Source organism: Amblyomma mixtum, chromosome 3, assembly GCF_055824585.1.
Source record: "Amblyomma mixtum isolate Tamu chromosome 3, ASM5582458v1, whole genome shotgun sequence".
Classification (NCBI taxonomy): Eukaryota; Metazoa; Arthropoda; class Arachnida; order Ixodida; family Ixodidae; genus Amblyomma; species Amblyomma mixtum.
Window position 1 is genome coordinate 132,456,243 of NC_143014.1, and position 26,635 is coordinate 132,482,877.

The following is a 26,635-nucleotide window of genomic DNA, read 5'->3' on the forward strand; positions in this document are numbered from 1 at the left end:
TTGCGGCTGTTGAGGTTAGGGTGCGTTGATCTTATGTAAGCGGAGTTCCTCCTGATGTGCTTAAGGCAGCATCTGTGCAAAAGAACGCAACCATCCGGTAATTGACTAGGAGCTCTCAGTAACGGAAGTGAAGTCCACTGTACCTTGTTTAGGCATGTTTGTTGTGAGCTGACAGCAGCCCCAAGGAGGCGGTTGAGGTTGGGACGAGGGACGGAGCGAAGCTTTTAGAGTTGTTAGTTCCACGTCGGATTACTAATTATGTCAAAGTGTTTAGTTTGGCATATTCCTTAAGCAGAGGCATAGGAGTTGCTCGAGGAAGGCCGACGACGACCCGCATGGCTTCACGGTTGAGGGCTAAGTCAAGGGTGAAACATTGTCTCTGGGTAAGGAGCTAAAATTAAACCTGATAAAGGAGTCGAGGTTGGAAGATGGCCCGAACTAGGCGTCGAGCAGTATCCGAGAGGACGAATAGCCCACCGCCAGAGCAGTGGGTTGCTCAGCCGATGAGGCCAAGTGTGTTGGTGGCACTCTCGCGAACAGCTGACGGCCAAGCTGTGCCGGTACCTTAGTTATGAGCCTGAAGTCCCGAAATGTTGGCATGTTCCACTTGTGGAAGTGGCTGGTTGCCAGTGGTCAGTGAGAATGGGATGACCTTGACCATTCGGCGTCCAATTTTGTTACCCACGTGAACATGGCAGGTTTTGCATATCCAACTATTCTGTACAAAGGCGTTTTCGAGCGGGAAACTGTTTATGAGCGTAATTTTTTCGTATAATGTAAGATTTCACTATGACAATCAATATATCAGCAGATCACTCGACGGAAGTCTTGCGTGCGTTTTTTTTTTCTATTCATGCTTTTGCTATCGTCAAAAGCTTTGGTTTTCTATGGCAGTCATAACTGCTCGATGCGATAGACAGATTTTGTTACGCATCGGTAGAGTGGACCATTGCTTTCAATATTTTCATACAAGCATCTTACAATTTTCCAATTTTCAAAATATTTGTCCGAGAATGTTGGACATGAGGTTAGGCCTGTGTTAGCAAGGAAGTCATGAAGAAGATTAAGGGCAATTTGCAGGGAAGCTTGCTGCATCCGCGCGGAGCGGTCGGTGGACCATAGACTGATATCATCTGCGTATGCTAGAAATGGAACATTAGGCAGGCAGGAGATGCCGTGAATGAGAGGTATGAAGGCAATATTAAATAGAACTGGATTTAAAATGTGAAAAAAAGTGTATGAATGGCGGTGCAAGGGTTTGCCGAATGAAGACAATGCCAAGAATGGCTGTATGGAGAATGTTGTTGCAGGCCATTCCAATATCTGTTGCGAGCAGTGTACGGACGACTTGGCTGTTCGGCGAGCAACGTACCATATCGTCTGCGAAGCGGTCTAGACCGACTTCGGATTCGAAGCTGAGTCGGAATCCAGTTTGGGAAGGTGAATATTTCTGATGTTGGTCGAGCCACCAGGAGAGTCGAAAGGCGAGGAGTTTTTCATAGAGTTTACAGATGGCTGGGGTGAGCGAGACTGGGCGAAGCGCTCGTAGGATAGGAGATTTTCTGGGTATTGGTAAAAGAACTTCGTTGGAATGTGTTTAGTCTGAAGGCATATCGCTGGACGTCCAAACTTAAGACAGCAAGGATTGAAGTTAGCGCCGGGCCTTCTAGTTTACGGAATAGGGCATAAGGTATGCCATCATGTCCTGGTGCACTATTTGGGTGGACATCTTCAATGGCAGCTATGAGTTCAGCTGTGGCAAACGGGCACGTTATCCTGCCCATGGTCTCATGTGTGGAGGGACTGACAGGGCTAAGTGCGCGCGAACAGTCATAATTGGGAAAGAACTGAAGGGAGGCTTGCGCTGCCGTTGTGGTGACGTACAGTATATATCAAGTTGCTGCAACTTGAATTGTGTTTTGTGCAAGGTGAACAAGTAGTCAGAGCCATCGATACTGCATCAAAGATTCGTGTAATTATTCTGGCTGTACGTAGTGTAGAAAGGCATGTGACGAAGCTCCTCAATGTCTTATGATCTAGTATCAGATGCAAGGCTCAGCGAAAGCGCGGCTGCTGCGCCCTGACAAGCGAAGGCGCGCTTATTTAGCTACACTTATTCTAGCCAATAGGTCGCCTAAGAAACGCATGCGTTGGATACAATTTCGTTAAAGATCCGTCTGCGGTGCATAGCACCTGCGGTGTAGAAGGAAACACAATAGGAGAGGGCAGTTTGCTGTTGGAGGTACTGTGTCTGGTAAAAATAATATTGTCTGCCGGAGTAGATTTAGTGCACGAAAAGTTGTCCATTTCTCCAACTGCAAGCTTTGTAGCATTATTCTTCTGCCCAAACTTGGTGCACGCGTTGCATGTGTGTGTGTGTGTGTGGGTGTATGGGGGAAGGGGGGGGGGTGAGGAGGGAGGGCAATGAAGGTCGCTATTTTTGTTTTGGTTCCCCATTCCCGTATCACCGCCAACCGGCGGCTCGTCACCCGATAAAATGAAAGTCCTCGATGCGAAGTCGAGAACGACCGCCCCCAGTAAGAAAAAAAAAGTGTCCACTTGACGGGGCGCGCACTATTTCCACGCCTATATAACTTCAGCCGGGATTGCGCAAAGACGCCGTTTGTCACGATAAAGGTCCGGTCGTTGGATGGATGCCCCTCCACTTTCCCTCCCTCCCCCCCTCCCTCTTTTCTCCTTCCTCGGGGAGGAAGGCTACTCCTGTCTTCGATTGCGGCTCGGCTGCTGGCATCACTCCGTTTTGGCCGGTCGGAACTTTGCCCACGCTTCGGAAGCCCGCGGCCGCAGGCTGACGAGAGTGGCGGCCTGTCGACACGATGATTCTGCGCGCCATTTCGTAGAGGGCGGTCGCCTGCGAACTCGCCATTTCCTTGTGGCGCTTGTTTGGTCGGCTGCTTGTCTTGCATTTATGGGCTCAACGGACGGCAGAGAACTCACTAGTGCTTGCCGTGTGACCGAATCTGCCATGCGCTCGTTTATTCTATCCTGTTGCACAGGCAAACCGAGATGCGAGATGCAGGTTTTAGGGCGTCATCTTCTCAAATTCGTTACGTGCGTGCAGTGTGTTAGTTTTTCGCGTTGTGCGAGACTGTGCTACTCATCTGGGCTCTCGTCTGGGTTCGCATCAGCACTCATCTGTGCTACGCTCAGTACATCTAAAAAAACCGTGCAGTGCAGTGAATAAAAGTGAACAAAGACTGCTCATGCATGTACAGTCGGGGACACTTAATATGCCCCACGCTACCGTTTCATTTCATTTCATTTCATTTTAATACCTTAAAGACCCACTGGGGGTATTACATAAGGGGTGGGTACAGACAGTCAAATGAACAAGTGTTATGTTGAAAAATGGTTGGTAACAGCTTCGGCGAATGTGGATGGGCATGAGATGGTAGCGATGTCATTGGAGAGGTCGTTCCAGTCTACAGAAACACGGTGAAAAAAAGAAGCGGCACAGGTAACAGTTCGGGCACGTGGGCGAAACACTTGGAAAGGATGACGAATGTGGTGGGATATGCCGGCTGACGGGGCAATGTAGGGAGCGCAGCGCAATGAACTATGGAAAAATTTATGGTATAGGCAGAGGCGAGAAATACGACGACGAAGTGAAAGGGGCGCTAAACTGGATTCCGTTTTTAAAGATGTCACACTGATGTCGTACGAAGAGGAGGAATGAATGAATCTGGCTGCTCTGTTTTGAAGTGACTCGAGCGCATTGATAAGGTAAACTTGATGAGGGTTCCAAGCTGGCGATGCATAATCTAACTTTGACCTGACAAGAGATTTATATGCTAGTAATTTTACCTGTTGTGGGGCGTGGCGAAGATGACGTCGTAAGAATCCGAGAGTTTTATTAGCCGAGGAAATGATGTTAGTAACGTCAAACTCTTCTGACTTGTTTTTTAGCGAAAATAACTGGTGGTTGATACTTATGCAAACAATTGCCGCTTGGGCGCTTGCGCTGAAGGCAGTAAACATTTTGTATTTCCGATACGAAGCGCGAGGGAAGAGCTGGGACGCCTGTACCTCGTAAAAACACAAATCGCTATTCTCTGACGCACAAAATTAGGCTTTGCTCGGAAGAGTCCCGATAGAGACTCGCTTATAATCATTTGCACCTCAGGAGGAAATCTGTTGGTGGACTCCGTTCGTGGAAACGTGTTTTGATTTAGCGGGGCGATCTGTCACTCCTACGGTGCAGGGCACACGTAAGGGTGCGCGCGTAGTGCACGGGCTACTTAGCAGCAGTATAGAGATTAAGTACTACAGCAGGAAGGTGGTCCGTGAAAATTTCTCAACCGTTCCGTGGCAACACTTCGGGTCGTTAAAACGAGCTTCTTTATTTACACGCCTATACTCTTTGTGAAGACTTCTACTGGACAGCTGCTGACTTAAGGAGACGGCGCGCGAGCCGTAAATGTCGCGATAAAGAAAGCTTGAGCCGAGCGCCCGGGCGATACGTCCGTCGATGTGTCCGCAACTGACCTAGGTATTTCGGGCGCGCGCGTTACGATGCACAGCGAAACCGTACGCGCCCTGAGACAGGAAGTAACGACTTTCCGTCTAGTGCCTTTCACTTTCTTCTCTCGCGCCGTGAGAGGCCAATGAGGCGCATCCGCGGCGCTTGTGAACCGCACGACGTATACGTACGCGCTCGATATGGAGGCCTCGTCGCGCATTCTGATGCCTGCTGCGCCAATACGTGCGGCCGCACAGTCCGAGCCCGGCCGCTACTTAGCGGTCCAGTCACGTCGACGACGTGCATTGGGGCGCCACTCTGGGGCCTGTGCGCCGTTCGCGCAAAGGCCGATTGAGAGCGCTCTTCACTGCGGCGCAGCCGCGGCAACGGATGCACGGAGGCTCTTCTGTACACACACTCGGGGCGACGCCCAGCTTCCTGCGCGCACGAACCAAGTGATCTGGTCGGTAGTACATGCGCGCGTGCGCTAGCCCCGTGGGCCCGATCAGCTCTCCAGGCTGAATTTCGAGGAGCTCGCGAGCGGTACTTCGTCATGTGTGCTGTGCGCTCCTGGAGGAGAATTGAATTGGAAGACGCAGGCGTCGTGGGTGTTCTAAGGGGGCCCATGTAGTGTACCTCGTGCAAAGGCCCGAAAGAAGCCTCGAGATTTGAAAGTTGTTTCAGGTTGGAAGGTGGAAGTAAACAAGAGGAGAGTAGAGACAAAAAGCATAATTTGTAGATGAATTTTCGTTTCTTTTTTCTGATTCTCGGAACACTTTTAGTCTAAAGAAGGTAGCCAGCACCCAGAATAACGACAGCCACATCCGGCCATCCGTCTTGTTCACATTATTCTAATAGATTTTTACGAATTTAAGTAGTAGTGGCTGGAAACGTTGCGATATAGTTCGTTTGCAGCCGGACACATCCTGATTTGCGGCTTTGGGGTAAACCCTAAAATGATGCAAGAGAGGTAAGCACGTAGACACCTGAAACGAATGATGATGACAGACAGCCTAAGCCAGAAAATGCATGAAGTTATGCGGAAGACAGCCTTTGAATGAGAAGAAAGACAAAAAAATGAAAAGAAAAAATGACTGCTGCTCAAGCGCAAACATTTCAAGATGAGAAGACGCTAACTGCGGGTGCGAAGCTCCTAGCTCTGGTCTGCACTGCAAGAAACGATTATGCTTTCGCATGACAGTATTTTAATACATGCACAACGGTGTAAATAAATACATGTACCCGTAATTAAATACACGTAAAACAAGGCATTTATCGTTACAACAATAACGCCAGGTAGTAACAAAATACGCTAAGGAATCGAGGCCGTCCGACTCACCGACAAGGTTATGAGCGAATGTTCGCCCACGCCTGGGCAGGGATACTCCGTGGCCGGACGGGACGAGATGCGGGAGTACGTTCCTCCCCACGAGGCTTCGCCCCGCCGGCGAAGAGCGGAGCCTCCCACCGAATGTCAGCGCGATTCCAAGCTCCCGAGCCGAAGAGGGCCGTCTCCCCCGCGCGCGCTGCAATCACGCCACCCGTGTCGCTCGTGGCGCTGCGTCGCCGGCGCCCTCCCTTGTCCAGGCTAGCGAGGGTGTATCGCGGGGAAGCCAACCATAGGGGACCAGTAGGGCGCGTTCCCACAACTTTGGCATATATTATTCGCGCTTTTGCACCTGCCGTGTAGAATACGTCAGAACAGGCGAGATGATATGGGCATTAATGCAGACCAGTCTGCGGTCATGTTTCCCTTTGCATTATCGCTATCAGGTGGCCATTAAAGCTTTGTTCGGTGTGCTGCTAAATATGCCGCAACATCTGTGATCTTAAAGATCAATGCTTTATTACGATCACCGAGGCGGAGCGCCGAAAACACGCAAGAGCCGTTTGAATATGTTAGCATGAACCGCTCGGTTTGTTCAGTGTGTTTATAAATGATCCTGACTGCCCAAAGTGAGGCATTACACTACAGTGCCGCAAAAGATGTCTTACACGACAGCCGACAACTCTGTGATCTTTGACGAACCAGCGCACAAGGAGAGCGGACAAGTAGAAGAAAGACGACGTGGACGGAAGCGCTTCCGTCCACGTTGTCCGTTGTCGTTTTGCACTGGTTCATCAAGGATCATGGAAGACCAACTAGCCCGACAGCATGTGCGACGACTCTGGTCGCAAGACATCGCAAGGGCTGGTTTTAATTGTTAAGCTGTCACTGTAAATGTATATGACCGCGTTGTGGCAATCGTAAATGTGGCTCAGCGGTAACATTTAAAAATAAATTCCGCTTACCGCATTTTTATCACGAAATCCTACTGTATGTACATTTTTTTTTCATAGCAGCAAAGGAAGGAAAAGCACCGTAGGCCTCCGGAGGCATGCGAGCCGTGGCGTATATACAGCAAAACTGCAGAAGTGTAAAAGGAGCTGGCGCGTCTTGTACGCAGGCGTACCTGCCTGCGAGCAGGAAGCTGACGATCGGACCGAAATTCAAGAAGCGTGCTCGCTCGATGTTCAGATATATTGGAGGCTCGCATGCCTCGGCCGTCACGAGGCAGCACGAAGTCACAGATGGCACTCCTGCACAAAAACCGTCAGGCTACGGTTTTTACGATTTTTACACCAATTTTTCTTAAGCGCCATTTCTCTAAACTCTCAGAAAATTAGAGAAAAGCGATCGAAAACGAAACCGCTTAGCCCGTGGATAACGCTGCCGTTTGTTGCAATATTTATCTACAAATGACCATACCCTATACTGTTTACGATATAGCAAACATAAACTTTTCACTTTTGATGATAGAAAGTCGCGGTCTGAATACATGACGGCCCCAGCGGTCGGAAAGAGCGCGAATGACCCACGCACTTCTGCTTGGCTAGCGCTCGAGAAGTTTCTGCGCCCGACGGCTTCACTCAGGGCGGCATAGGAAGTGAGCGGCGCTTTGCATTCCTCGGCAGCACTCGCTGCACCGTTTTCCTCGTATTTCGGCGGTACATGTCCGCCCTTTACCCACATGAAAGCGCAGAGCCAGCCGAGTCTGGCGAATAATACTCTTGAGCGAGCACTACCGAAATTATCAAAGGGTGCCGCTAAAGCCATCCGCTCTGACGTAAGTGTCTGGCTTCTTCATTTATTTGTGGCTTATTCAATCGTTGTTCTTTGTAAAAATGGAATATTTGCATAATTGGTGCACTAATATTTCAGTCTAGATGTACTTGATATTTCCTTATAGCACAATTTTAATTATCGTAAGTAATTTTACCGGCAGTGTTTTACTGATTAATAACTTTTTACGCCCCAGAACGACACTGTGGGCTATGATTGGTTTGGTTTGGTTTATTGGGGTTTAACGTCCCAAAGCGACTGAGGCTATGAGAGACGCCGTAGTGAAGGGCTCCGGAAATTTCCGGTTTTTTAACGTGCACTGACATCGCGCAGTACACGGGCCCCTAGAATTTCTCCTCAAAAGAAATTCTAGCCGCCGCGGCCGGGATCGAACCCGCGTCTTTTGGGTCAGCAGCCGAGCACCATAACCACTGAGCCACCGCGGCGGCACTGTGGGCTATGAGTCATGTCCGGTTGTCTTAGTGACTGGTGCTGTAGTGTTGTATTATATTCTAAAAAATATATATATATATTGCCACCTAAATTATAAGTTCCGGTTGTAGCAGCTTTTTTCATATCTGCTCGCACATTTCTGCACATTAGTGCAGACATGAGTTGTGCGTCGGCATCCGAGCAGAATGCCATCGAGAGCTCGGTTTGCGCCCATCTTCAAACTTCAAAGAAACGAGTTGGGGCGACATTGGGAATCGCACCCAGGCCCGTAGAGCATCGAGCCAACATCCTACCTCCTTCAGCCAGGCCGGAAGGCAGCTAGCTATACATGCGCACGCAATGAGGCGAAAGCGTGGGCATTCTCAGCATAGAAAAGCGCGGAGAGAGCTACAATTCATCTAAACGAAATCAAATAAAAAAAAGAAAAAAAGGGGGTGGGCTGGTGAAGAGTGGCAGGAGGAGAGGAGGATCGAAGGGAAGGTATTTCGTGCTGGTGTCGGGCAACACGTTGCCTCCACCACTTTGTAATTTTGTTTTTTTTTTCGTCTTTACAGGAGAGGCTCCACAGGGTCACGGTGCAGCGAATTTCAGCTCTACGGTACGTAAACACACTGAAAGTAAGCGTCACACGAGTCGTGTGCATAACTCTAGGGAACAGCGTCACAGCCTCGTCGCGCGCAACTCCCGAGGGGCTTTCCTCTGGCGACGCAGCCCCGGACAGCTTCATGGTTAATGCATGCGAGCTTAAAGAAGGGCGCACGTAGCGTGTAGCAGGGGGCCGGTATTCAACAGCACCGACTTAAGATACGGCGTGTATCTTTCAGCCACTTGGCTCAGTGTTCAATGGCTACCTTCTCGACATTCTCGACAGGAGGGGTGTGCGATGCAAAACGTCGAAGCCGTGCATTTCGGGACAGTTCCCGCTTTCTAAGTATTTTTTTTTGTTCATATGTTACAGAACAACCGCCTTCTTTAGGTAACTTTTTTGTACGTATTGTACGTATGCTAGCTGCTCACAGTTTTGCGGTTTGCAGATGGAGCCAGCGGCTGCTAGAAAAGGGGTCCTTCCGGACAACGCAATACAGGACAATTTCCTGGATACTGGAGCACTACAAAAAATTACTGGTGAGCACTATATCGAAAAGAGGCGCTAACATTGATCGAATTTACTGTTAGTAAACAACTTTATATTTGCACTCGCATACGATGTTTCTTTCTTTTTTTTTTTTCAGAGACGGATTTAAGGCTCTTACTCTCTTGCTGTATAAACAGCGCTTATCATGACGCAAAGTTTGTGCATATGCCCATGAATTTAACACCTTCTATTATATCTTTTAATTTTAGAAGCGCCCGTGATCAGGAAGATATGGGTCGCTATGCATAACTTCGAGGTTTACAACGCCACAATTAAGGACAAACGGGTCAAAACACGTGATCCCAGGTGTGTGCGTTTAGGGCCGCAGCGCAAAATATTTAACCGCACGGAATCCTCTGGGTCTCGCTCTTGTGTGCTTTGTTCACGCATACGCACTGAAATCCATACCATCCGCGCAAGATTGCTAGCCTGCTGGTTAACCTTTCTTGTTACACATACAGGGCAAATGCTTGTAACTGTGACGTACCCCTTCGTCTTTGGGCCTGTTCATATCGCGTGGGTTACGCGTGGGTCGTTTTGCATAGCGACCTAATTAAAGTCAACCACGTTTCACTTGTAAGCAAACGTATTCCAGATGCGTAACACAAAAACATAGAAAAAATAGCTACTCCCTCAGCTAACGAAGATTTTCTTAAACTTTTTATAAACGATCACGACACCAGTGAAATTTGATACAGCGTGACCTTTTTTGACGTTTCCAGATTTTTATTTTAGAAACGGTGAGAGATACAGCGGTGCAGCCTGCGAGGTAGATTGCGCAGCAAGGCGCATATTATGAAAGTGATAGAGCTAAAAAAATTATACGATTAATTCATCATCATCATATGCCTGACTATGCCCACTGCAGGGCAAAGGCCTCTCACATGTCTCTCCAATTAACACTTTCCTTTTCCAGCTGCGTCCCCCGTATTCCCGCAAACTTCTTAATCTCATCCGCCCAGCTAGCTTTCTGCCGTCCTCTGCTACGTTGCCTTCTCTTGGAATTTACTCCGTTACCCTTAACGACCAGAAGTTATCTTGCCTTCGCATTACATGCCCCACTCAAGCCCATTTCTTCCTCTTGATTTCGACTAGGACGTCATTAACCAGCGTTTGTTCCCTCACCAACTCTGCTCGCTTCCAGTCTGTTAACGTTGTACCTATCAATTTTCTTTCCATAGCTCGCTGCGTTGCCCTTAAGCTGAGCTTTTTTCGTTAGCCTCCACGTTTCTGCCTCATAGGTGAGTACCTGTAAGATGCAGCTGTTGTAGACTTTTCTCTTGAGGGATATTGGTAAACTGCCATTCATGATCTGAGCGAACCTGCCATATTCGCTCCACCCCATTCTTATTCTTCTAGTTATTTCCCTGTCATGATCCGGATCAGCGGTCACTACCTGCCATTTCATCTATGCAGTGTTACAAAAACAACTTCATTATATTTCTTGTTTGCTTATTGTCTATATATTCTAAAGTATCATTATTTCCCATATTTTTTATTCTTTGTACAATATTACGACGCTAGTCCTATTTCCCGTCCCTCATAGCCTAAGTAGCTTTGGAACGTTGAACCCCTATAAACCAAACTAGCCTTATTTCATGTATTATTGTATTGTTTACGTGATAGCTTTGTCGTATTTGCGCTGTACCATTTATTGTTTTTTTCTTGACACATTGACCTGTTGAATGATCTCATTAATACAACTAATACAAGACCGCTTTCTTTATTTAACTATGCCTTCATGCCACAATCCCAAATGAGATTAGCAGTATTTGTAAATAAATAAATAAAATAAATAAGTAGACGTGTTTCCCTACTACTTCCAGTACCTCGCTACCAATTGCGAACCGCTGTTTCCTTGCGAGACTGTTGAACATTACTTTAGTTTTCTTCGTGTTAATTTTTAGGCCCACCATTCTGATCTGCCTGTCTAACTCATTTATCATTGAATAATGGAATTGAGTGGGCGAGTTGGTTTTCCATATTGACAGTGAAAGCGCTCAAAAGGACAAGGACGACAGAAAAGCGCTTTGTATGTCTTTCATTTATCATGCTTTGTAGCTCATCTGCTGAGTGATTCAGCAAGGCAATGTCATCAGCGAATCGCAGATTACTTAGGTATTCATCATTAACTCTTATCCCCAACTGTTCCCAATCCAGGCCTAGCCTCGGGATATACCTCCTTTAAACAGGTGGTGAATAACATTGGCGAGATCGTGTCTCTCTGCCTGACAGCCTTCCTTATTGAAATTTGATTGCTGACTTTATGGGGGACTATAGTAGCTATGTAGTCGTTATAGATATCTTCACATAAGACTCTTTTACACCCTGATTCAAGAATGTCTGCATGACTGCTGAGCTTTCCACTGAGTCAAATGCTATTTCGTAATCAATGAAGGCTAAATGTAAGGGTTGGTTGTATTCTGCGCATTTCTCCACCACCTGATTGATAGTGGGAATATGGTCTTTTGTGAAGTATGCTTTACGAAAGCCTGCCTGATCATTTGGCTGATTGTCCTAAGGTTGTCCTGACTCTATTAGCGATTATCTTAGTAAATACCTTGTAGGCAACGCACAGTATGCTGATCGGTCTGCGATTTTTCAAGTCCTTGACGTCTCCTTTCTTATGAATTAAGATAATGTTAGCGTTCTTTCAAGCTTCTTGTACGCTCGAGGTCACAAGGCATTGCGTATACAGGGTGGCTAGTTTTCCTAGCACAATCTCCCCGCCGTCCTTCAACAGATCTGCTGTTACCTGATCCTCACCAGCTGCTTTCCCCCTTTGCATTGCTCATAAGGCTTTCTTTACTTCCTCTTTCGTTACTGACGGGAAGTCTCATTTCTGTGCGCAACTGCCTCTCTCATGAACGTTCTGATTAAATTGGCTACTATATAGAGTTGTGTAGAACTCTTCGGCTATTTTAACTATCTTATCCATATTGCTAATGACATTGCTCTCTTTTTCATTTAATGCGTACATCTTGTTTATTTATTTTATTAATTTATTCAAGTTTAAGGTCAAGGCTTGAGGGATGGCCCGGCTTAAGTAAACGACAACCCGGTTAAGACGGTTAAATAACTAAAGGTAACTAATCAACTTTCTTATTTTAGAGCGAAAGCTCTACTTCACGACTTAAGCTGCAAAAGTGAGCCATCGCTGAAGCCTTGACCTTGACCTTGAATAAATAAATAAATAAAGTAAATACTGCCGCTACTGTGATTTAAACCCGCGGCGCCGCGAACAGGTCGGCTTCACTGGCCACTGCACGAGAGCACTACGCTATCACCGCAGCCGACGCCTTATTATGGCCCCGCCGTGGTGGCCCAGTGGTTACGGCGCTCGGCTGCTGGCCCGAAATACGCGGGTTCGATCCCGGCCGCGGCGGCTGAATTTCTTTGGAGGAGAAATTCTAGAGGCCCGTGTACTGTGCGATGTCAGTGTACGTTAAAGAACCCCAGGTGGTCGAAATTTCCGGAGCCCTTCACTATACGGCGTCTCTCATAGCCTCAGTCGCTTTGGGACGTTAAACCTCATAAACCAACCAACCAGCCTTATTATGTTAAACTGCAACACACTCTCCCACTGCGCATTGGATATCGTTGTCTTTATCAACTTCCATCAGCGGCGTGAAAATATCAGATGAGCTTGACCTCAATTACAGCTTAACCAGGGTCTAATATCGTTGCTAGACGATATTCGCCAGAGCGTCGCCAGAGAGTCGGGATACATAAAAACGGGCGCATTCACTGATTTAAAATTTTCGGCAAAAATTTTCTAGAGAGCTCATAAAGAAGCCGTTGGGGAATCGAGCACCTTGGGCACTACGTTTTCCGTTGCGCCGAAAAGTTTTTTTTTTTTTTCAGGTCTCGAACAAGAGAAAGTTGAAATTCGTATATACGAGCCCAACATCACTTTGAATATTTGTTTTATTTTGGTCAACGTGCACGCATTACTGTTATTTCCTCTGATGCAGGTCTGAAATGTACGCAGTGTTATGTAACTCACTGCCCTACTAAATGGTGTAAACCGTGAGGGTATGAATGGATTAAAAGATAAATGAAACTAGCGTCATCCACAGAACGAGTCCTTTTTTCCCTTAGAAATTAAGATAAAAATTGCGGCCCGTTTTGAATTCTTTTTTCTACCAGAACTCAGTGCTAACAAACCGAAGCCACCTGTCCTACCAACGGTGGTCAATGACATGGAAGGCGTCCACATCTATCCCGCGCCTGTCAAGTCCGCTGAGTCGATCGGGCACGAGAGGGCGTCATCGAGCCCTGCGACGGCCAAACCACTGAGCAGCTCAACCCTCCCTCTCATCAGCTTGCCAATTGTAAGTGACACACAAGGTGTCTGTTGTTTCGCATCTTAACGGGCAAAAATATTATTACACATCACCCAGCGCTTTCAAGTGCAGGCGCCTCGCCATTTAAGGTGAACATGCGCGCTTAATTTTCAGACTAGAAAATGTACTGCTGAATATTAATTACTAATGACCATCTTCCGCGCCCCGCGAGTACGACGCCAGCTCAGTCAACGGCACACAGGCGGCGGTGGTCTCCGTTTGCTTGGCCTTGTAACTGCGTGTACCGCTGAAGAGGTTTTAGTTTTAAGGCGAAAGCCTTTAATGGCTCATACTGTCGTCCGTTAACAAAGCGTATCACATGCGTTTAACTCGGGAACTAAAAAAGATAGAAGAAAACCAATGGTTACATCAGATATAGGAGGAAAAAAATGAACCTAGAAGGCAAGTTTGATGACGGCAGATTAATTAGTTAATTAGTTATAGGCAAAAATGTTGAAACTGCGTCGAAATAGCACGGACATCGATATACGGGAACGTTGTGACGTCACACCCCCCGGAAGTCGTCACGGCACATTGAAAATTGCCACAGAATGGTCGGAAAAACGTCAGATTTGTGACAAATTAGATGGGAAAATGTGTAATTAAGCCTAATTAACACTACGATCCCCGAATGATGTATATTTGGGTATCGATATAGTCACGGGAACGGTGTGACGTCACATCCACCGGAATTCGTCACGGCATAGTGTTCTCGGCTTTCGCCTCTCAACACTGAAGACTTTTCGTCTTCATCATCACCGCGCTCGTTTGAATGTGCCCCACTACGCAGGTGACGTCTCTGCTGCACTACAGCGACGTCAGAGGCCATATGGGGCAGCCGGTTCCAGCGGGATACCCCGTGGTGTGCGTCCCGGTAATCTGCACTCTGCACTTTTCTTCCCTGCTATTGTGTAACGAGTTCAACGACTTGCAAGCCTGTACTGCATGCGCGCTGAAGACGCATAAGCTTATTTATTTACCTAAAAGGGATGGGAGACGACGTATGCAGAGCGTTTCAGCGAAGCCCGCCTGAAGTACGCTGTAAACAGGAACCAGCCCCAATGGGAGTTCAAAACGGTTGACGTCGCTCTTTAAACTCCATGTGTGGGAACATATGCTCCACTGAATAGAGCAAAAATGCTGTGCATGAGTTAATTGGCTCCCTTCACTACTAAATAGAACATAAAAGGAGGAATCTCTTCTATATAACTCCCATTTAGATATGCAGTTTTTTCGTCTCTACGCTCCCGAAATCTCAAAACGAGTAAAAAGACCATTTCGAGCGGTCCGGCCGCCACCTATCCAGTATGCTTCTGGTCAGTCATGTGATAAGGAAGATGAGCAGCGTACCCGTGGGCGCCGTAGAATTAACTTGGAGATCACCCTCGCTCGGCTTGGGCTTCCTGTATCTATTCCAATTCTCTTATCCTTCGGGGCAAGCGCCAAGGGATATGCCCTGAAACCAGTGTTCGATTCTATTCACGATTATATAATTTCATCTGGTATATTCCTCTGCTAGAATGTGAATTCACAACTTTTCTTTCTCCGTATTTTTTGTTTTGTATGACTCTCCAAATTTTTAGATTTAATTCTACTCCATTCCCTGTACATGAGTGCGTTTGTATCCGCTATGCACCCTGGCCAATCCCCCGCCGTGGGTATGTGCCATTCAGCCCGAGGACATCATCATCATCACCATCGTCACTGGCTCGCTGCTCGCTTCTGCTGCTTCACGACCGCCTACTATACGGTACAGTAGATAGTATTGTCGCCGTTTTACGCTACGATAAGCTACATTGAACTGCTCCTCTGAAACCTCCAACGCGCTTCTACGATACCTAATCTTCCTTTGTTCGCGCCGCCACCCCGCTAGAGCCCCCGCTTAGGCCTAATTCCCGCAGCTTTTTTCGGTGTGGTTCGGGCGGCGTGCTGCAGTTGACCTTCAGTGTGGTGCATCGACATGGAACTGCTATGGAACGAAGTTTCAGCTCCGAGCTATTGATAGAGCTTATGAGTCTGCATTGTTTCTCAATCATATTAAGAAACCAAGCTTTAAAGACAAAGATGAAAGCAAACACTGTCATGCCGCATTACCTCCGGTTATTTTCAACTTACTCTGCTCTGAATTTTATTCGCCGTGGTGTGGTGCATGATCTTGAAAACTGCTGCGAAACCCCTTTTCAGCTCCAGGCTATAGCTAGAGCTTGTGAACTGACATCGCTTCCTCTACGATGCAACCAAAAAAGCTCGCTAAGCACACGTAGATCCCTCCTGCTGCCTCCGCTTATTCCGGGCTTGCAGACGGCAAGAACGCGTGATCCAGGGTCACATGAGAGCAGAGCAGTAACCCAAGCTGGGTTGGCGCCTGCCCATGCAGCTTCCTGTTCGTTTCCGCCGCTGGCACTGCTGTAATAATGAGCCTGATTGAAGATACATAAACGTGGCGCCATGTTTGTGTTCCATTTTTGTGGGTAGTAAAAATTTCAGCCCCTTGTGCACCTAAATACCTCCCTTGTATAAGGAATGTAATAAAGTACTCCATATTTATGAAGTAAATAAACCCTTCTTTCGGGTGTTCTTTACTGGACAAGCCATTTTCTCCTATTTGGGCGTTTATTTGTTAACAGTGCAGTGAGCTAGCTAACTAAATTGTAGTAGTTATAGCTTCTGATTTATTAATATTCGGCCCTTTATTTTAAGCAGAGTTTCGTAGCTGGCTGTTTGCAATAGCCATATCAGTTTTTAGATTCCCGAAAATTCTGTTCTGCTTGTCGCTGCGGTGCAACGGATCCGGCGTGCCGAAATCGCGCGGCCGTTTATCGCGCGCCGCCACATCCAGGAGCCGCATCACTCAGTGGCGCGCTTGCCCCATGGACTTTTCGGTCTCACACGAGCGGCGTTGATCGCCGTTGCTTTCCAAAACCTTCTACTGCTCGCTACTGCACGATTGCCTGTAGGGTACTTGAGGGGCTAGTAATCTGCCGGCGGTAGTGCTCATGCTTCGTGACCCTTCACTCTTCACTAACCGCTTGCCGTTGTGTACCCTGTTGCACTGCACTCGTAGCCATGCGACCCGCACCACCCGGACTTCGCCGTTCTGGGCGCCAGCTGCAAGGGATCCACGAGAAGCGGACCTCCGGACAGCCTGTCGTATGCCTGGGAGGCGGCTGCCGCGGACGCTGATGGGTCGGCCTCGTTCGAGCCCATCTCTCGGGAGACGCCCTTCGCCTCTGTGCGACAGCGGGTGAGTGATCAGAAGTTCTGCTGCTCGCTTTCCTGGCGGTGGCGAGCCTTCCTTTGAGAGTAACCGATTTTCACGAGCCAAAGATGTGTACCGTACGCTACGTAGTGCGCAACTCCGGATTGAATTCGACCAATTTCGGCGCTCGGGCGTTTTGCATTTTGCCACTGTCAAAACGTGACAGCCCACACTCGGGGAACGAAAGCGCGAACTGCACAGAACGCCATAACCAATGAGGCATCGCGACGTGAAATGACGGCAAAAAATCAGTTTAAGTCTATGACCAGTCGTTTTCTGACGCAACGTGTCCCTGGACGCCCCTTTACAAGCAATTAATACGCTTTGAAGCGTGTATGCCCGCTGCCGAAGAATCTATCTCGTGTATTAGTTCCCCTGCGCACTCCTCCCATTGCGCCTGTCCACCCCTTCTCTATGCCTTGCTGCCATATTCATGCACAGGAATGCTATGCAAGCCAAGAAAGAATGCAAGACCCTTCCGCTGGCGGCTGTGCCGTTGGCCTGTCGGAACACTCGCTTCCTGCCCGAGATACAACGATTTAATACTCAGCACTGTGGTCATTTCCTTTCTTTCTTCAGCAGGACTATGTCTGTCTACAGTCGGTTCGTAGGGTTTAAAGTCCCAAAACGACTTAAGCGATGAGGGACGCCTTAGTGGATGGCTCCGGATAATTTCGACCTTCTGGGGTTCTTTAACGGGTAATGACATCGCACAGTACACGGGCCTCTAGAATTTCGCCTCCATCGAAATGTGACCGCCGCGGCCAGGATCGAAACCGCGTCTTTCGGGTCAGCAGCTGAGCGCCATAACCACTGAGCTACCGTGGCGGCTTATGTCTGTCTAGTGACAGCCGTACTATATGCAGTGATTGGACCTGTAGCACTTTGTCCACGACTCGCGCCACTGACATTGTATAACAACGCCACCTATAGAACGTCTCGGGTGGCAGGATTTTCAGACCATTCCATACCACGGAACAGTCCTCCGGCAACACTTAGGCCAAGCGAACGGTTCACACTGGGACAACTGTGCCTTTGTTGAAACAGTGCACTACATTGTTTGAATGCTCGGCTTATGCAGGTGAGCGAGCATATTACGGACGCCAAACGTAATCTCTCGGGTCTAGTACCACTATCGATGAACCGTGTTTTAGGATCCTCTGCCTGCCCGGCGCAACAGCGTCGGGCACAGAAGTTTTGATTTCCCTTTATGGAGATTGGAAATCTTCACTAACTCTCTTTTGTGCATTCCCCTTTGATGTATATCCACCCCAGTTCAGTGGCCCCATATTTTTATGCTTATTTGATTGTTTTACTTTATTATTTTCCGCACCGTCCCTTAGCGCCTTTTTCTCTTAAAGCCCCTCCACAATGTCAGCGCTGTTTCAACACCGGCTAAATGGCCCGTCTTTCATTAAAGCGCTTATCTTTCTCTGTCGCTTAAAGGTGTAATTTCGCACCATTTCATAAGCAGGCTTTTCGTTCTTTGTTTTGCTTTTTTCTTCTTTCTGGCTTTTACGACTAATTCACGGCGCATGTAATCGAGTGCCGTCGCCGCCGGATGATCTCTGTCACGAAATCGTACTCGATGCTACAAGCAGGTCGCCGTCGGTGTCGTTGATTACGGATTAGTTCGACGCGGAAACTGATGCCTTGAGGCTGTTGCGGAGGTAAAAACGAGCCTCTTTACATAAGGCGCCCTTCAGAGCGGACACTAGAATTGGTCGATTTCAGCACCTTCGCATCTGCACTTGCGTAATCCGACCGAAGCGTGTATGAGTGCTCGCGTTCCGACCCCCTGCGCGTGGTGAAGGCTCAAGGTGGCGAAGGCAGTGTTACCGCGAAACCAACGTCGTAGGAAAGGAAATATTTGACGAAGGCTGAAATGTTACTTAACAAAAAGTTGGGTTTCACGACCAAAAGCTGCATGTAAGCTCCGGGTTATTTTCGACCGCGCTGTGGGTCTTTAAGGTGCACTGACATCGCATGGTAGACAGGCGTGTCTGCATTTCGTTCTCATCAAAAGTGCAGCCAACGTGGTCGCTATTCGGTCCTGGGACGTTGGTTCTAATCAACCTGCCTGTCGAGATCAACTTCAGGATTTGTTGTGCAGAAAAGTGCATGGCTAGTCACCATCAGGGCTCGACGTTTACGCCATTTCCTGTCTTAATAAAGTTCATGTGATGTCGTAAGTGTAATCTCTCGGCGTAGTAAGGCCTTCCTTTTGATGGCTATAACCCTTTCAAACACATTATTAATTTTATATTGAGGAATTTCAGTTTTACATTCGGAGTGCGTCGGTGTATCACTGTCGGTTGTTTTGCTGTAAACAATTACCTTCACCGGCTGCAAGCACCGGCTGTGCGTCGCGTTGGATGACAGAGGCTTGGAAGACAGGCTTGTGTGCTGTTGCGCAGGTCCTAGATAGCATGTACATCGCCATCGGATGCACCGTCAGATGCGTCGTTCAGGAAACGGGAGACGCTTTTGGTCACCGCCGGACATTCAGCGAGCCAGTCGTTATCAGCGACGCAAAAGGTGACAGCGGCACGTTTCACGGTATCCATGCGCATATTTTGGTAAAAAAAGGAAAAAAAAATGTGCGGAGTCTTGTGGCCGATGGAGCTTGACAGCTACACATGTGGCGTTGACACGCGTCATAATCACCGGTTCTAGGGTTATGTGCTGCCAACTAGAAAGTAACCTGCACGGAAAGTATTACTGTGTATACTTCCTCTTTCTCTGTACCGAAGGTTTGCTGTGTTTGTTCCACTTGTTTCCTGTTTTTTTTTTTTTTTTTTTTTTGTATGAGGGAAACGTATCTTTCCATGCACGCCATGGTTACAGCTCCATTGATAGAAACCTCGGCTGCCTGCTCCCAGCCGCCATACTGTGCCGTTTAGTGGTGATACCCGTGTAACTCAGTGGATCCCCATCTTGCATGTTGAATTACATTAAAAATTTTGAATATCGGTTTTGAAGCCCCTTCTTTATTTTAGTGGCCCAGGATTGAGCTGTGTGACATATGAAGGACATTCGTATTGGCTCCAGTAAATTCCAAGAAGTCCTTTTATGAAAAAGCACTGCAGAAGCACTGCGTTGAAGTAGGCTGTGATAGTCGACCAGTTCCAGCTCATACCGCGCGCGTATGTGATCAGCCTTGTGGAAAGGAACGCGATAGCCTATGTAGGGTTCGTTTTGCAGAAGTTTGAATCCTCAGTGGCAGGCTGCACGCTCTGAAACATGAACCTGCTGCTTAATGTTTATTTAGGCTTTGTGGAAGCAGATTCAATTACCGCGTGAATAAACGTTGAGTAACGTATGTTACAGGGCTAGTTGATGTAGGAGAATTCCCTAACATACTTTATGCGTTATACAACCCAGATAACAGTTTATTTTTTTTTTTTACATTTGCACTTTCTCTCATGCCCTTTCAATTTTGCATGGAGATCGCGTTTGGCGCACTTTTTCGCACTTTTTATTGGTCATCCTATACTAATTTTTTAGCTCTGACAGCCTTAAATCTGCATCTATTTTTCTTATCGACACTCATCGTGTACGTGCGCAGTAAACAGTTGATGTGCTCGTAAACAGCTACGTACCAGACCTCATGTATTTCTCTTTGCTGCTAATATGATTTCCTGGATCTGTGCGCAGGGCTGTGTCTTGGCGAGAAAGGGCAGGGGCAGGACGTCACTGCGACTATGGAATACTTCAACGGATCCGATCACGGCATGCAATCTGGCCAGCTGTTCATCTCGGTCGAGATAAGGCATAGAGTACGTAAACGGGCTTCTCTCTCGCTCAGCACACTGTCGCAATGTACGCATGTGTGATGACACTGACGTCGACATCCCAAGTTGAGCAAGCAGCTCACTGAATAGGCTTTCTGGGCAGATAGCAACTTTTTAGGCCAGCCTTCTATGGCGGTTTGCTTCAGAAAGTTTTTCTTGTCCTTCCACTTGGGTCGGCGCTAATAGATGCCGCGTGCATTGCTTGCGATTTTCTAAATGTTTGCTTCTGTCGAGCAGCTGACAATAGCGAGTCAACTCGAATGGTCACTGCGCGAATTATGAACGCGTACTTGAAACGCAGGGAGATTTGAACGCCTATGCAGCAAGTGTAGGGCTCCAAGGGCTCTCAGTCTGCACTAACGCTACGTGCACATACCTTAACCGTTTGAAAGGAAGGGTTATTATAGGCCTTAGGTTGTATGCCCGCACTTGACGCCATGTCGCCAAACACGGAGAGCGCGCGCAATTGGTGCTAATCACAGAGTGTGGTGTACTGAGTGTGGTGAACAGTCTCGCAGAGCTCGTATGCGCGAAGTGAGTGGAGCATGCAGCGACCTTTCAAATGGGCATGCATTCTTTGTTTTTCTGTTTGTTTTTTTGCTCCATGAAAGGATTCCATGCTGCCTCTGGTGTCTACGCATCCATTGCCTAGTGCTGAGCAAATATTCGGGAACGTCATCTCCCAGAAACAACACGTATGCTCCAACGTAGCATCCCCCGGAGGTCTTGACTTGGCATTTTTCATGCAATCTACGGCAGGTACGTAATCATTGTAATGTCGTCTGTCAGAATCGATGTCTCGGAACGGCGTCTTTTCCTTCGTTACACTCATGGTTTTGCAGTGAAGTACTACCAATATCAGAGCAGCACCCGAAATGTGCACGAGCTCGTTTCCACATTTAAGGACCACTAGCTTGTTTCGATATACCCGTGCGGCCGATAATAGTGCACAATGCTTGTCGTTTCAGTGGTTACAGGCGCAGGAGAAGCGAGGCCATTCCAGAGCGATCCAGAGATGCGCGGGTCTCGCACTGTGTCCCTTTACCGACACCTTGACCTCGATCGGTGCCTGTGGAGGTTTTCAGCCGCCATATCACTGAAAGATGCGGTTGGCATCTGCGGTGGTGTCCTTCTCGAAGACTTCAAGGTACTCGACGGCTTTCATGGAAGTTGCTGGGAAAAAAAAAGTTTTAAGAACAGACTCGGGGTCCTAGAGAAAATGCCAGCTTGGCAATGCAGTCAGCGCGCTAATACGTGTTCTGTACTCGAGGGCTTAACTATAATACCTTTAAACAATGCTACTACTTGTTGAAACTGCAAAGTAATCTGGAGAGGACCTTCGCGGCAAACTTAGAAAGGAAACAAGTTGTTATGGCCGGGCAGTTCCGTGTGTGGTAGGTTATTGGCTTCCTTATCCATGGAGCGCAGGCTCCTCAGCTGGATCTGCGGCACACAAACAATGAGTACCCCATAAAGTGCACAAAGTGACAAACACTTTTTAGGGGATGGACAGTAGCTCATTTTCATGTTCGTACCGCTGGTGCCTCCATCGTTTAACGCAAGTTTAGGTGCTGCCGTTTTAGCAACGGGAGCACCCGCGAAACACTTTTATCCTTCTGAGGTTCCTGGCCGTTACAAATTTATAGGAGACAACCAAGTCGACCGTGACACGCTTCTGCTTGACATTATAGTACCCCGTATAGATTGATCCAAAAACTGTCTGCGTGCTCTTGTTGAGAATAAAGTATTACGGTTAAAAAGTGCGCAGTTTTTAATCAATAGAAGTATACATTTCCTGGAAAGCTCAGCATGCAAAGTTAACACTTTTACGCCGTTTTATGGACAACAGAGAAAAACCAATCAAGTTCACTTATCAACCGCCTCTCGTGCAGTCTTGATTTACCAGTGCCCTGAGTGGCGGAAAGGCAGTTTTTTTTTTTATTGCTACGACAAGGGTTCACTGACGACCGAACGAGACATTTCAGAGGAAAAGGAAATAATAATAAATGTGTCCCGGGAGGAGAAAGTTGGCGGACCCTGCGCCGAATTTGGGCGTACGAGACGCGTTTTCGACGGAATCGAAGGACATGGCGCTACAGGGTTGAAACTACTACATAATGTTAAATATGTATAATGCTACGGCTAAGTTCATTTCCTTACCTGTGCCACACGGTGGGTTGATTTCTCTCTGTCCATTCTGTTCTGCTTCGTTGTTTCGTTTTTTCCTTCTTCCTTTCCTTCTTACCCTTGAGCACCCCAGCCTCGAAGCGTTAACATGTGAGCGGTCATCACACACGAGTGTCACTGCTACTGTTTCTGCAACGTAGCTCATGCTCTACGTCTCCCCTATTGTTGTTCACAGGAGATAGAGTCGCACCGGCGGTTTGTAACTGCACGGCTACCGCTGTACGTGACGCTGGCGTTCCCGGCGGTCGCCACATCCTCCGGAGAAGCGGCTCCTCGGTGGATGAGCGTCGAGCGCCGCTCGCAGTTGGAGCTTACCTTTGCCTATGAGCCGGCGCTCTGGTCAGAGCGACCGCTAGGGACACGAACTGCGCCCAAGGCCAAGGTCCTGGTAACCAGGATGTCTCTGGGTCGTGACGGCAGGCTCACCGTGCATCTTCTCACCAGGGCGCTCTTCCACGGTGAGCCCCGCATATGGTCTCCGGCACTCGTGGACCATTTTTTTCTCTATAGTGGTTTAGGTGACTTCTTTGCCCCCAATAGAAGAGAACCGTCCGTGACAAGGTTCATGAAAATCCATGTTTTTACAACTGAAATAAACGCCGTTCGTAGATCGGGCGGTTACGATCGCCTTCGCAAAAGGTTAGAGCCATGCGGGCCGTCAAAAATGGCACTCGGCACTCATTTAAACCCAAGACTGCTGGTGCATCGACAGAATTAATCTCCTCGTCCACCGGCGGCGAAACGGACGCATCCGCCCCAGCGGAAATATTCCAGCAAATTTCCTTGCTTTTCTGTGTGACGGGTAACGTGCTCCCACGGTGCCTGGGCCGTGCGGCCGACCTCTTTCGCAGCGCCGTTCATTTTCCAAGACGAAGAAGCCGCGCACTTCAGCTTCGCTTTTAATGCCGGGGCACTAAGGCTTCCAGTCTCGAAAAAACCCGTTGTCTGGTTTGAGTGCGTGAGACCAGCTAGACCTGCAGAAGAAACAATTATGAGGGCACGTAAGCAATTATTATGATGTGTAAATGTGAGAGCAAGTGTAACTAGCTCACTGGGTCAGTGGACACCTCAATCGCGCTGTGAGTAGGCTTTGGCGACCGCTCACAAATTGATGCAGTTATGCGCCTTTCCTTGTCTCAAAACCAGCGGAAAACTGTTGATTTTGAGGAAAGGAAATACGCATAACTGGCTCCCTGGGTCAGTGAACACCTCAATCGCCCTTTGAGGTACGTGATGGTGGGGACGCCGGCGGCCTATTGCTCCAGGAGGGGTGACAACGTCATTTGCGTGCCGCGTTTCGGCCACGGGTTTCTCATGTCGGCGGGGTTTTCACACGATAAGCAAGTAATGCTCTCGCATTAATAAATATGGCCGTGACTGCGCCGCGCCTCGGTTTCGAACCTGCGGCGGCGCGAACAGATCGGCTTCGCTCTCCACTGCACGAGAGTACTACGCTACCGCTTACGCTACTCTCTCGCGCTCTGCATTGGATGCTGTCGTCTTCATCAACTTCCATCCGTGCGCATTGGATCCAGTACACACCGTTATCGCACTGCCCTCTTAAGGAGCGCTAAGCGGTCCCAAAATTTTAAAGTGCCTACCACTAAGGTCCCCAGTCACTGATCTTGCCGATCCTTGCCTGAAGCCTGTTCTTGAAACCCTAGCCTCGAAGCGAAAGCGAAACGAAACGCAGCGTTTTAGCGCACATACTTCACATCTGGCTAAGTAAGCTAAATCGGTTGTAATTTTTTTTTTTTTACAGTATGTTGGTAGCCTAGAGTGAAAGGTACGAGCCAGAGGCGACGGCTTCCAAACCTGTATGGGTGGCTTGGGTGGCTTGCGAGCGCTTGAGAACAGCGCACTTGTGGAAGACGTCGTCGCCTCGCGCTCGTAGCTTCCCCTCCGCTTCGAGAAAGCTGCAAGAAAGCGCCACGTCATGTTTCTTAGAGGTTTGTGTATTGTATCGTATTTTGTGTGGCAGCTTTACTGTGCCTGTTGCTGACGCGTGCCGGGTTCTACAACTTAGTCGTGTTTCACCACAGCGTGGTGCGGCTGTGATCCGATACACCTGTCACGGCGGAGACTGGCTGCATGACTGGGTTTCGCGCCTTCTCCCTCTGGGAGAAAGAGAAATTTTCGCTTGCAGAGGCTAGTCGCCACACTGTGCCATATAAACTGCTATAAAGGGCGGTCGGGGGCCGTTTAAAAACTGGTCAAGACTGAACTCATTTCCTTCTTTACGGATTGCAAAAGCATTGAACTGATATATGCGGGAGGATATAACTTGAACTCTAGTCAGTAAAAAATAAGACATACTTTTCGCTCTCTGCCTGGGCGAAGAAGTGACAGCCGTACCTGCACCGCATCCCGTCGTCCGCCCACATGAGCGCGTCTACTGCCGAGCGCACTTGGATCACGTGATCTACTTACGTCATATGAAGCCTCCTGTACAGCCAGCGTTGCAGAATGGTTAACAGCGAAGGTAACAAAAGCACTTGAAATCCTCTTTTGACATTGACGGTAAGAGCAGGCGTTGAATTATAAGTTATATGTATAAGGCAACACTCAATTGCGTGCTGCGGGGACTGTCAATAGCCCTAGGACGGCGCTGTCCGGTAAATCTGAAATCATTCACTGAGCAGCTTCCACTTTGCTTTAGTTCTCGATGATCGGCGGTTTCACTTCTTCGACACCCTTTCCATTCTCCCGGTACAATGTATATCGTCGCCCAGCTAGTCCATGCCTTCGACGCTCCTCTCGCACAGGGATGCTGTCGCTGAGCCACGCGGCCAAGAAGCACGTCCACGGCCGGTTCCTGCGACCGGCGGCGGGAAACGCGGGCCACTATTCGCTATCTCTGGTGTGGGCCGAGCCATCGTTCGACTCTCCGTCCCAGCTGTGGAAGGCAGTATCCGAACATAGCCTCAAGGTACTGTTCCAAACTCTATACATATCTCATGTAGAACTTCATCCGCGAATAGTATTGCTCCTGCGAACGTAGCCCAAAATGTCAGAGCTTCAAGGTTTTTTTTTAGAAAAATTCGTTTGCGACACTTACAGGCATCCAAAGATTTGCTCAGTGCGATTGTTTGGTACTCGATTTACCTTTTACTACAGTAGAACACGAAGGCTGGGAGGTGCGTTTAGAAATTTGGTCGCAATGAATCAGTGGCTTCAGCGTTTCGATACTAGTGCGAACGTTGTTGGTTCCACTTCAACTGACAGAGCCGTTCGAAGATAGCCTGATGCCATAGAATACACTTGCGGACCCCTCAACACATCTAAAATTGTGTGAATGTGCATACTAGCTGTTTTAATTTAACTGCTCCCACGCAGGACTACTCGGGCCCTCACGTGCTGGAGCTTGTACCGTGCGTCGCCGCCCCTGCTCAGGAGTACAGAACTCCTCCGGATGACTTCTGCACATCCTTCGACTCGCTGAGGTGCTTTGGCATGCAACGCACGCGAGGGTTGATTACCTGTGGGTAGCCTTTGAACAATCTGCTACATGCTCTTTCGCCGAAACCAAGGCCCCGTGGAGTAGTTGCTGGTCGCAAGAAGCGCAGCATGCACACCAGCGACCTCAGCTTGCACCACAAGAGTGAGAAATGACCGTGCCGCACGTTGAAACAAACTGCGCTACGGGTCAAAATGCTTTGCCACAGATGGCGTGTTGCCCCAGACCACGACGCTTCGCCGGTGGTAGTGGTGCAGGTGCCTTTATCAAAAGAATAGAAAAAAACTTTCATCCTGGCCTGTGCGCTCCGTATCCTACGTAAGGGAATCCAGGCCGTACTCCAAGATGTAAGACAGGAGTGAATGTGGGGCATACGTCTATAGTCGGATGTCGTCCGGGTCGCTGGACGAGTTGTGCAGTC

The 26,635-nt window shown here is 48.4% G+C and overlaps 1 protein-coding gene across 1 annotated transcript in view; it reads left to right on the forward strand.

Annotated features, from left to right (window-relative positions):
* The window catches only part of LOC149351971 (extracellular matrix organizing protein FRAS1-like), a 55,272-nt gene that overhangs the window by 13,123 nt on the left and 15,514 nt on the right, over nucleotides 1-26,635 (forward strand). Inside the window, exons 2-13 of the mRNA XM_089577102.1 lie at nucleotides 8,591-8,634; nucleotides 9,071-9,161; nucleotides 13,321-13,505; nucleotides 14,308-14,391; nucleotides 16,582-16,761; nucleotides 19,194-19,314; nucleotides 20,434-20,555; nucleotides 21,182-21,329; nucleotides 21,539-21,717; nucleotides 22,933-23,215; nucleotides 25,523-25,686; nucleotides 26,094-26,200. Coding sequence (XP_089433228.1) covers nucleotides 8,591-8,634; nucleotides 9,071-9,161; nucleotides 13,321-13,505; nucleotides 14,308-14,391; nucleotides 16,582-16,761; nucleotides 19,194-19,314; nucleotides 20,434-20,555; nucleotides 21,182-21,329; nucleotides 21,539-21,717; nucleotides 22,933-23,215; nucleotides 25,523-25,686; nucleotides 26,094-26,200 — 1,708 coding nt within the window. The remainder of the gene's footprint in view (nucleotides 1-8,590; nucleotides 8,635-9,070; nucleotides 9,162-13,320; nucleotides 13,506-14,307; nucleotides 14,392-16,581; nucleotides 16,762-19,193; nucleotides 19,315-20,433; nucleotides 20,556-21,181; nucleotides 21,330-21,538; nucleotides 21,718-22,932; nucleotides 23,216-25,522; nucleotides 25,687-26,093; nucleotides 26,201-26,635) is intronic.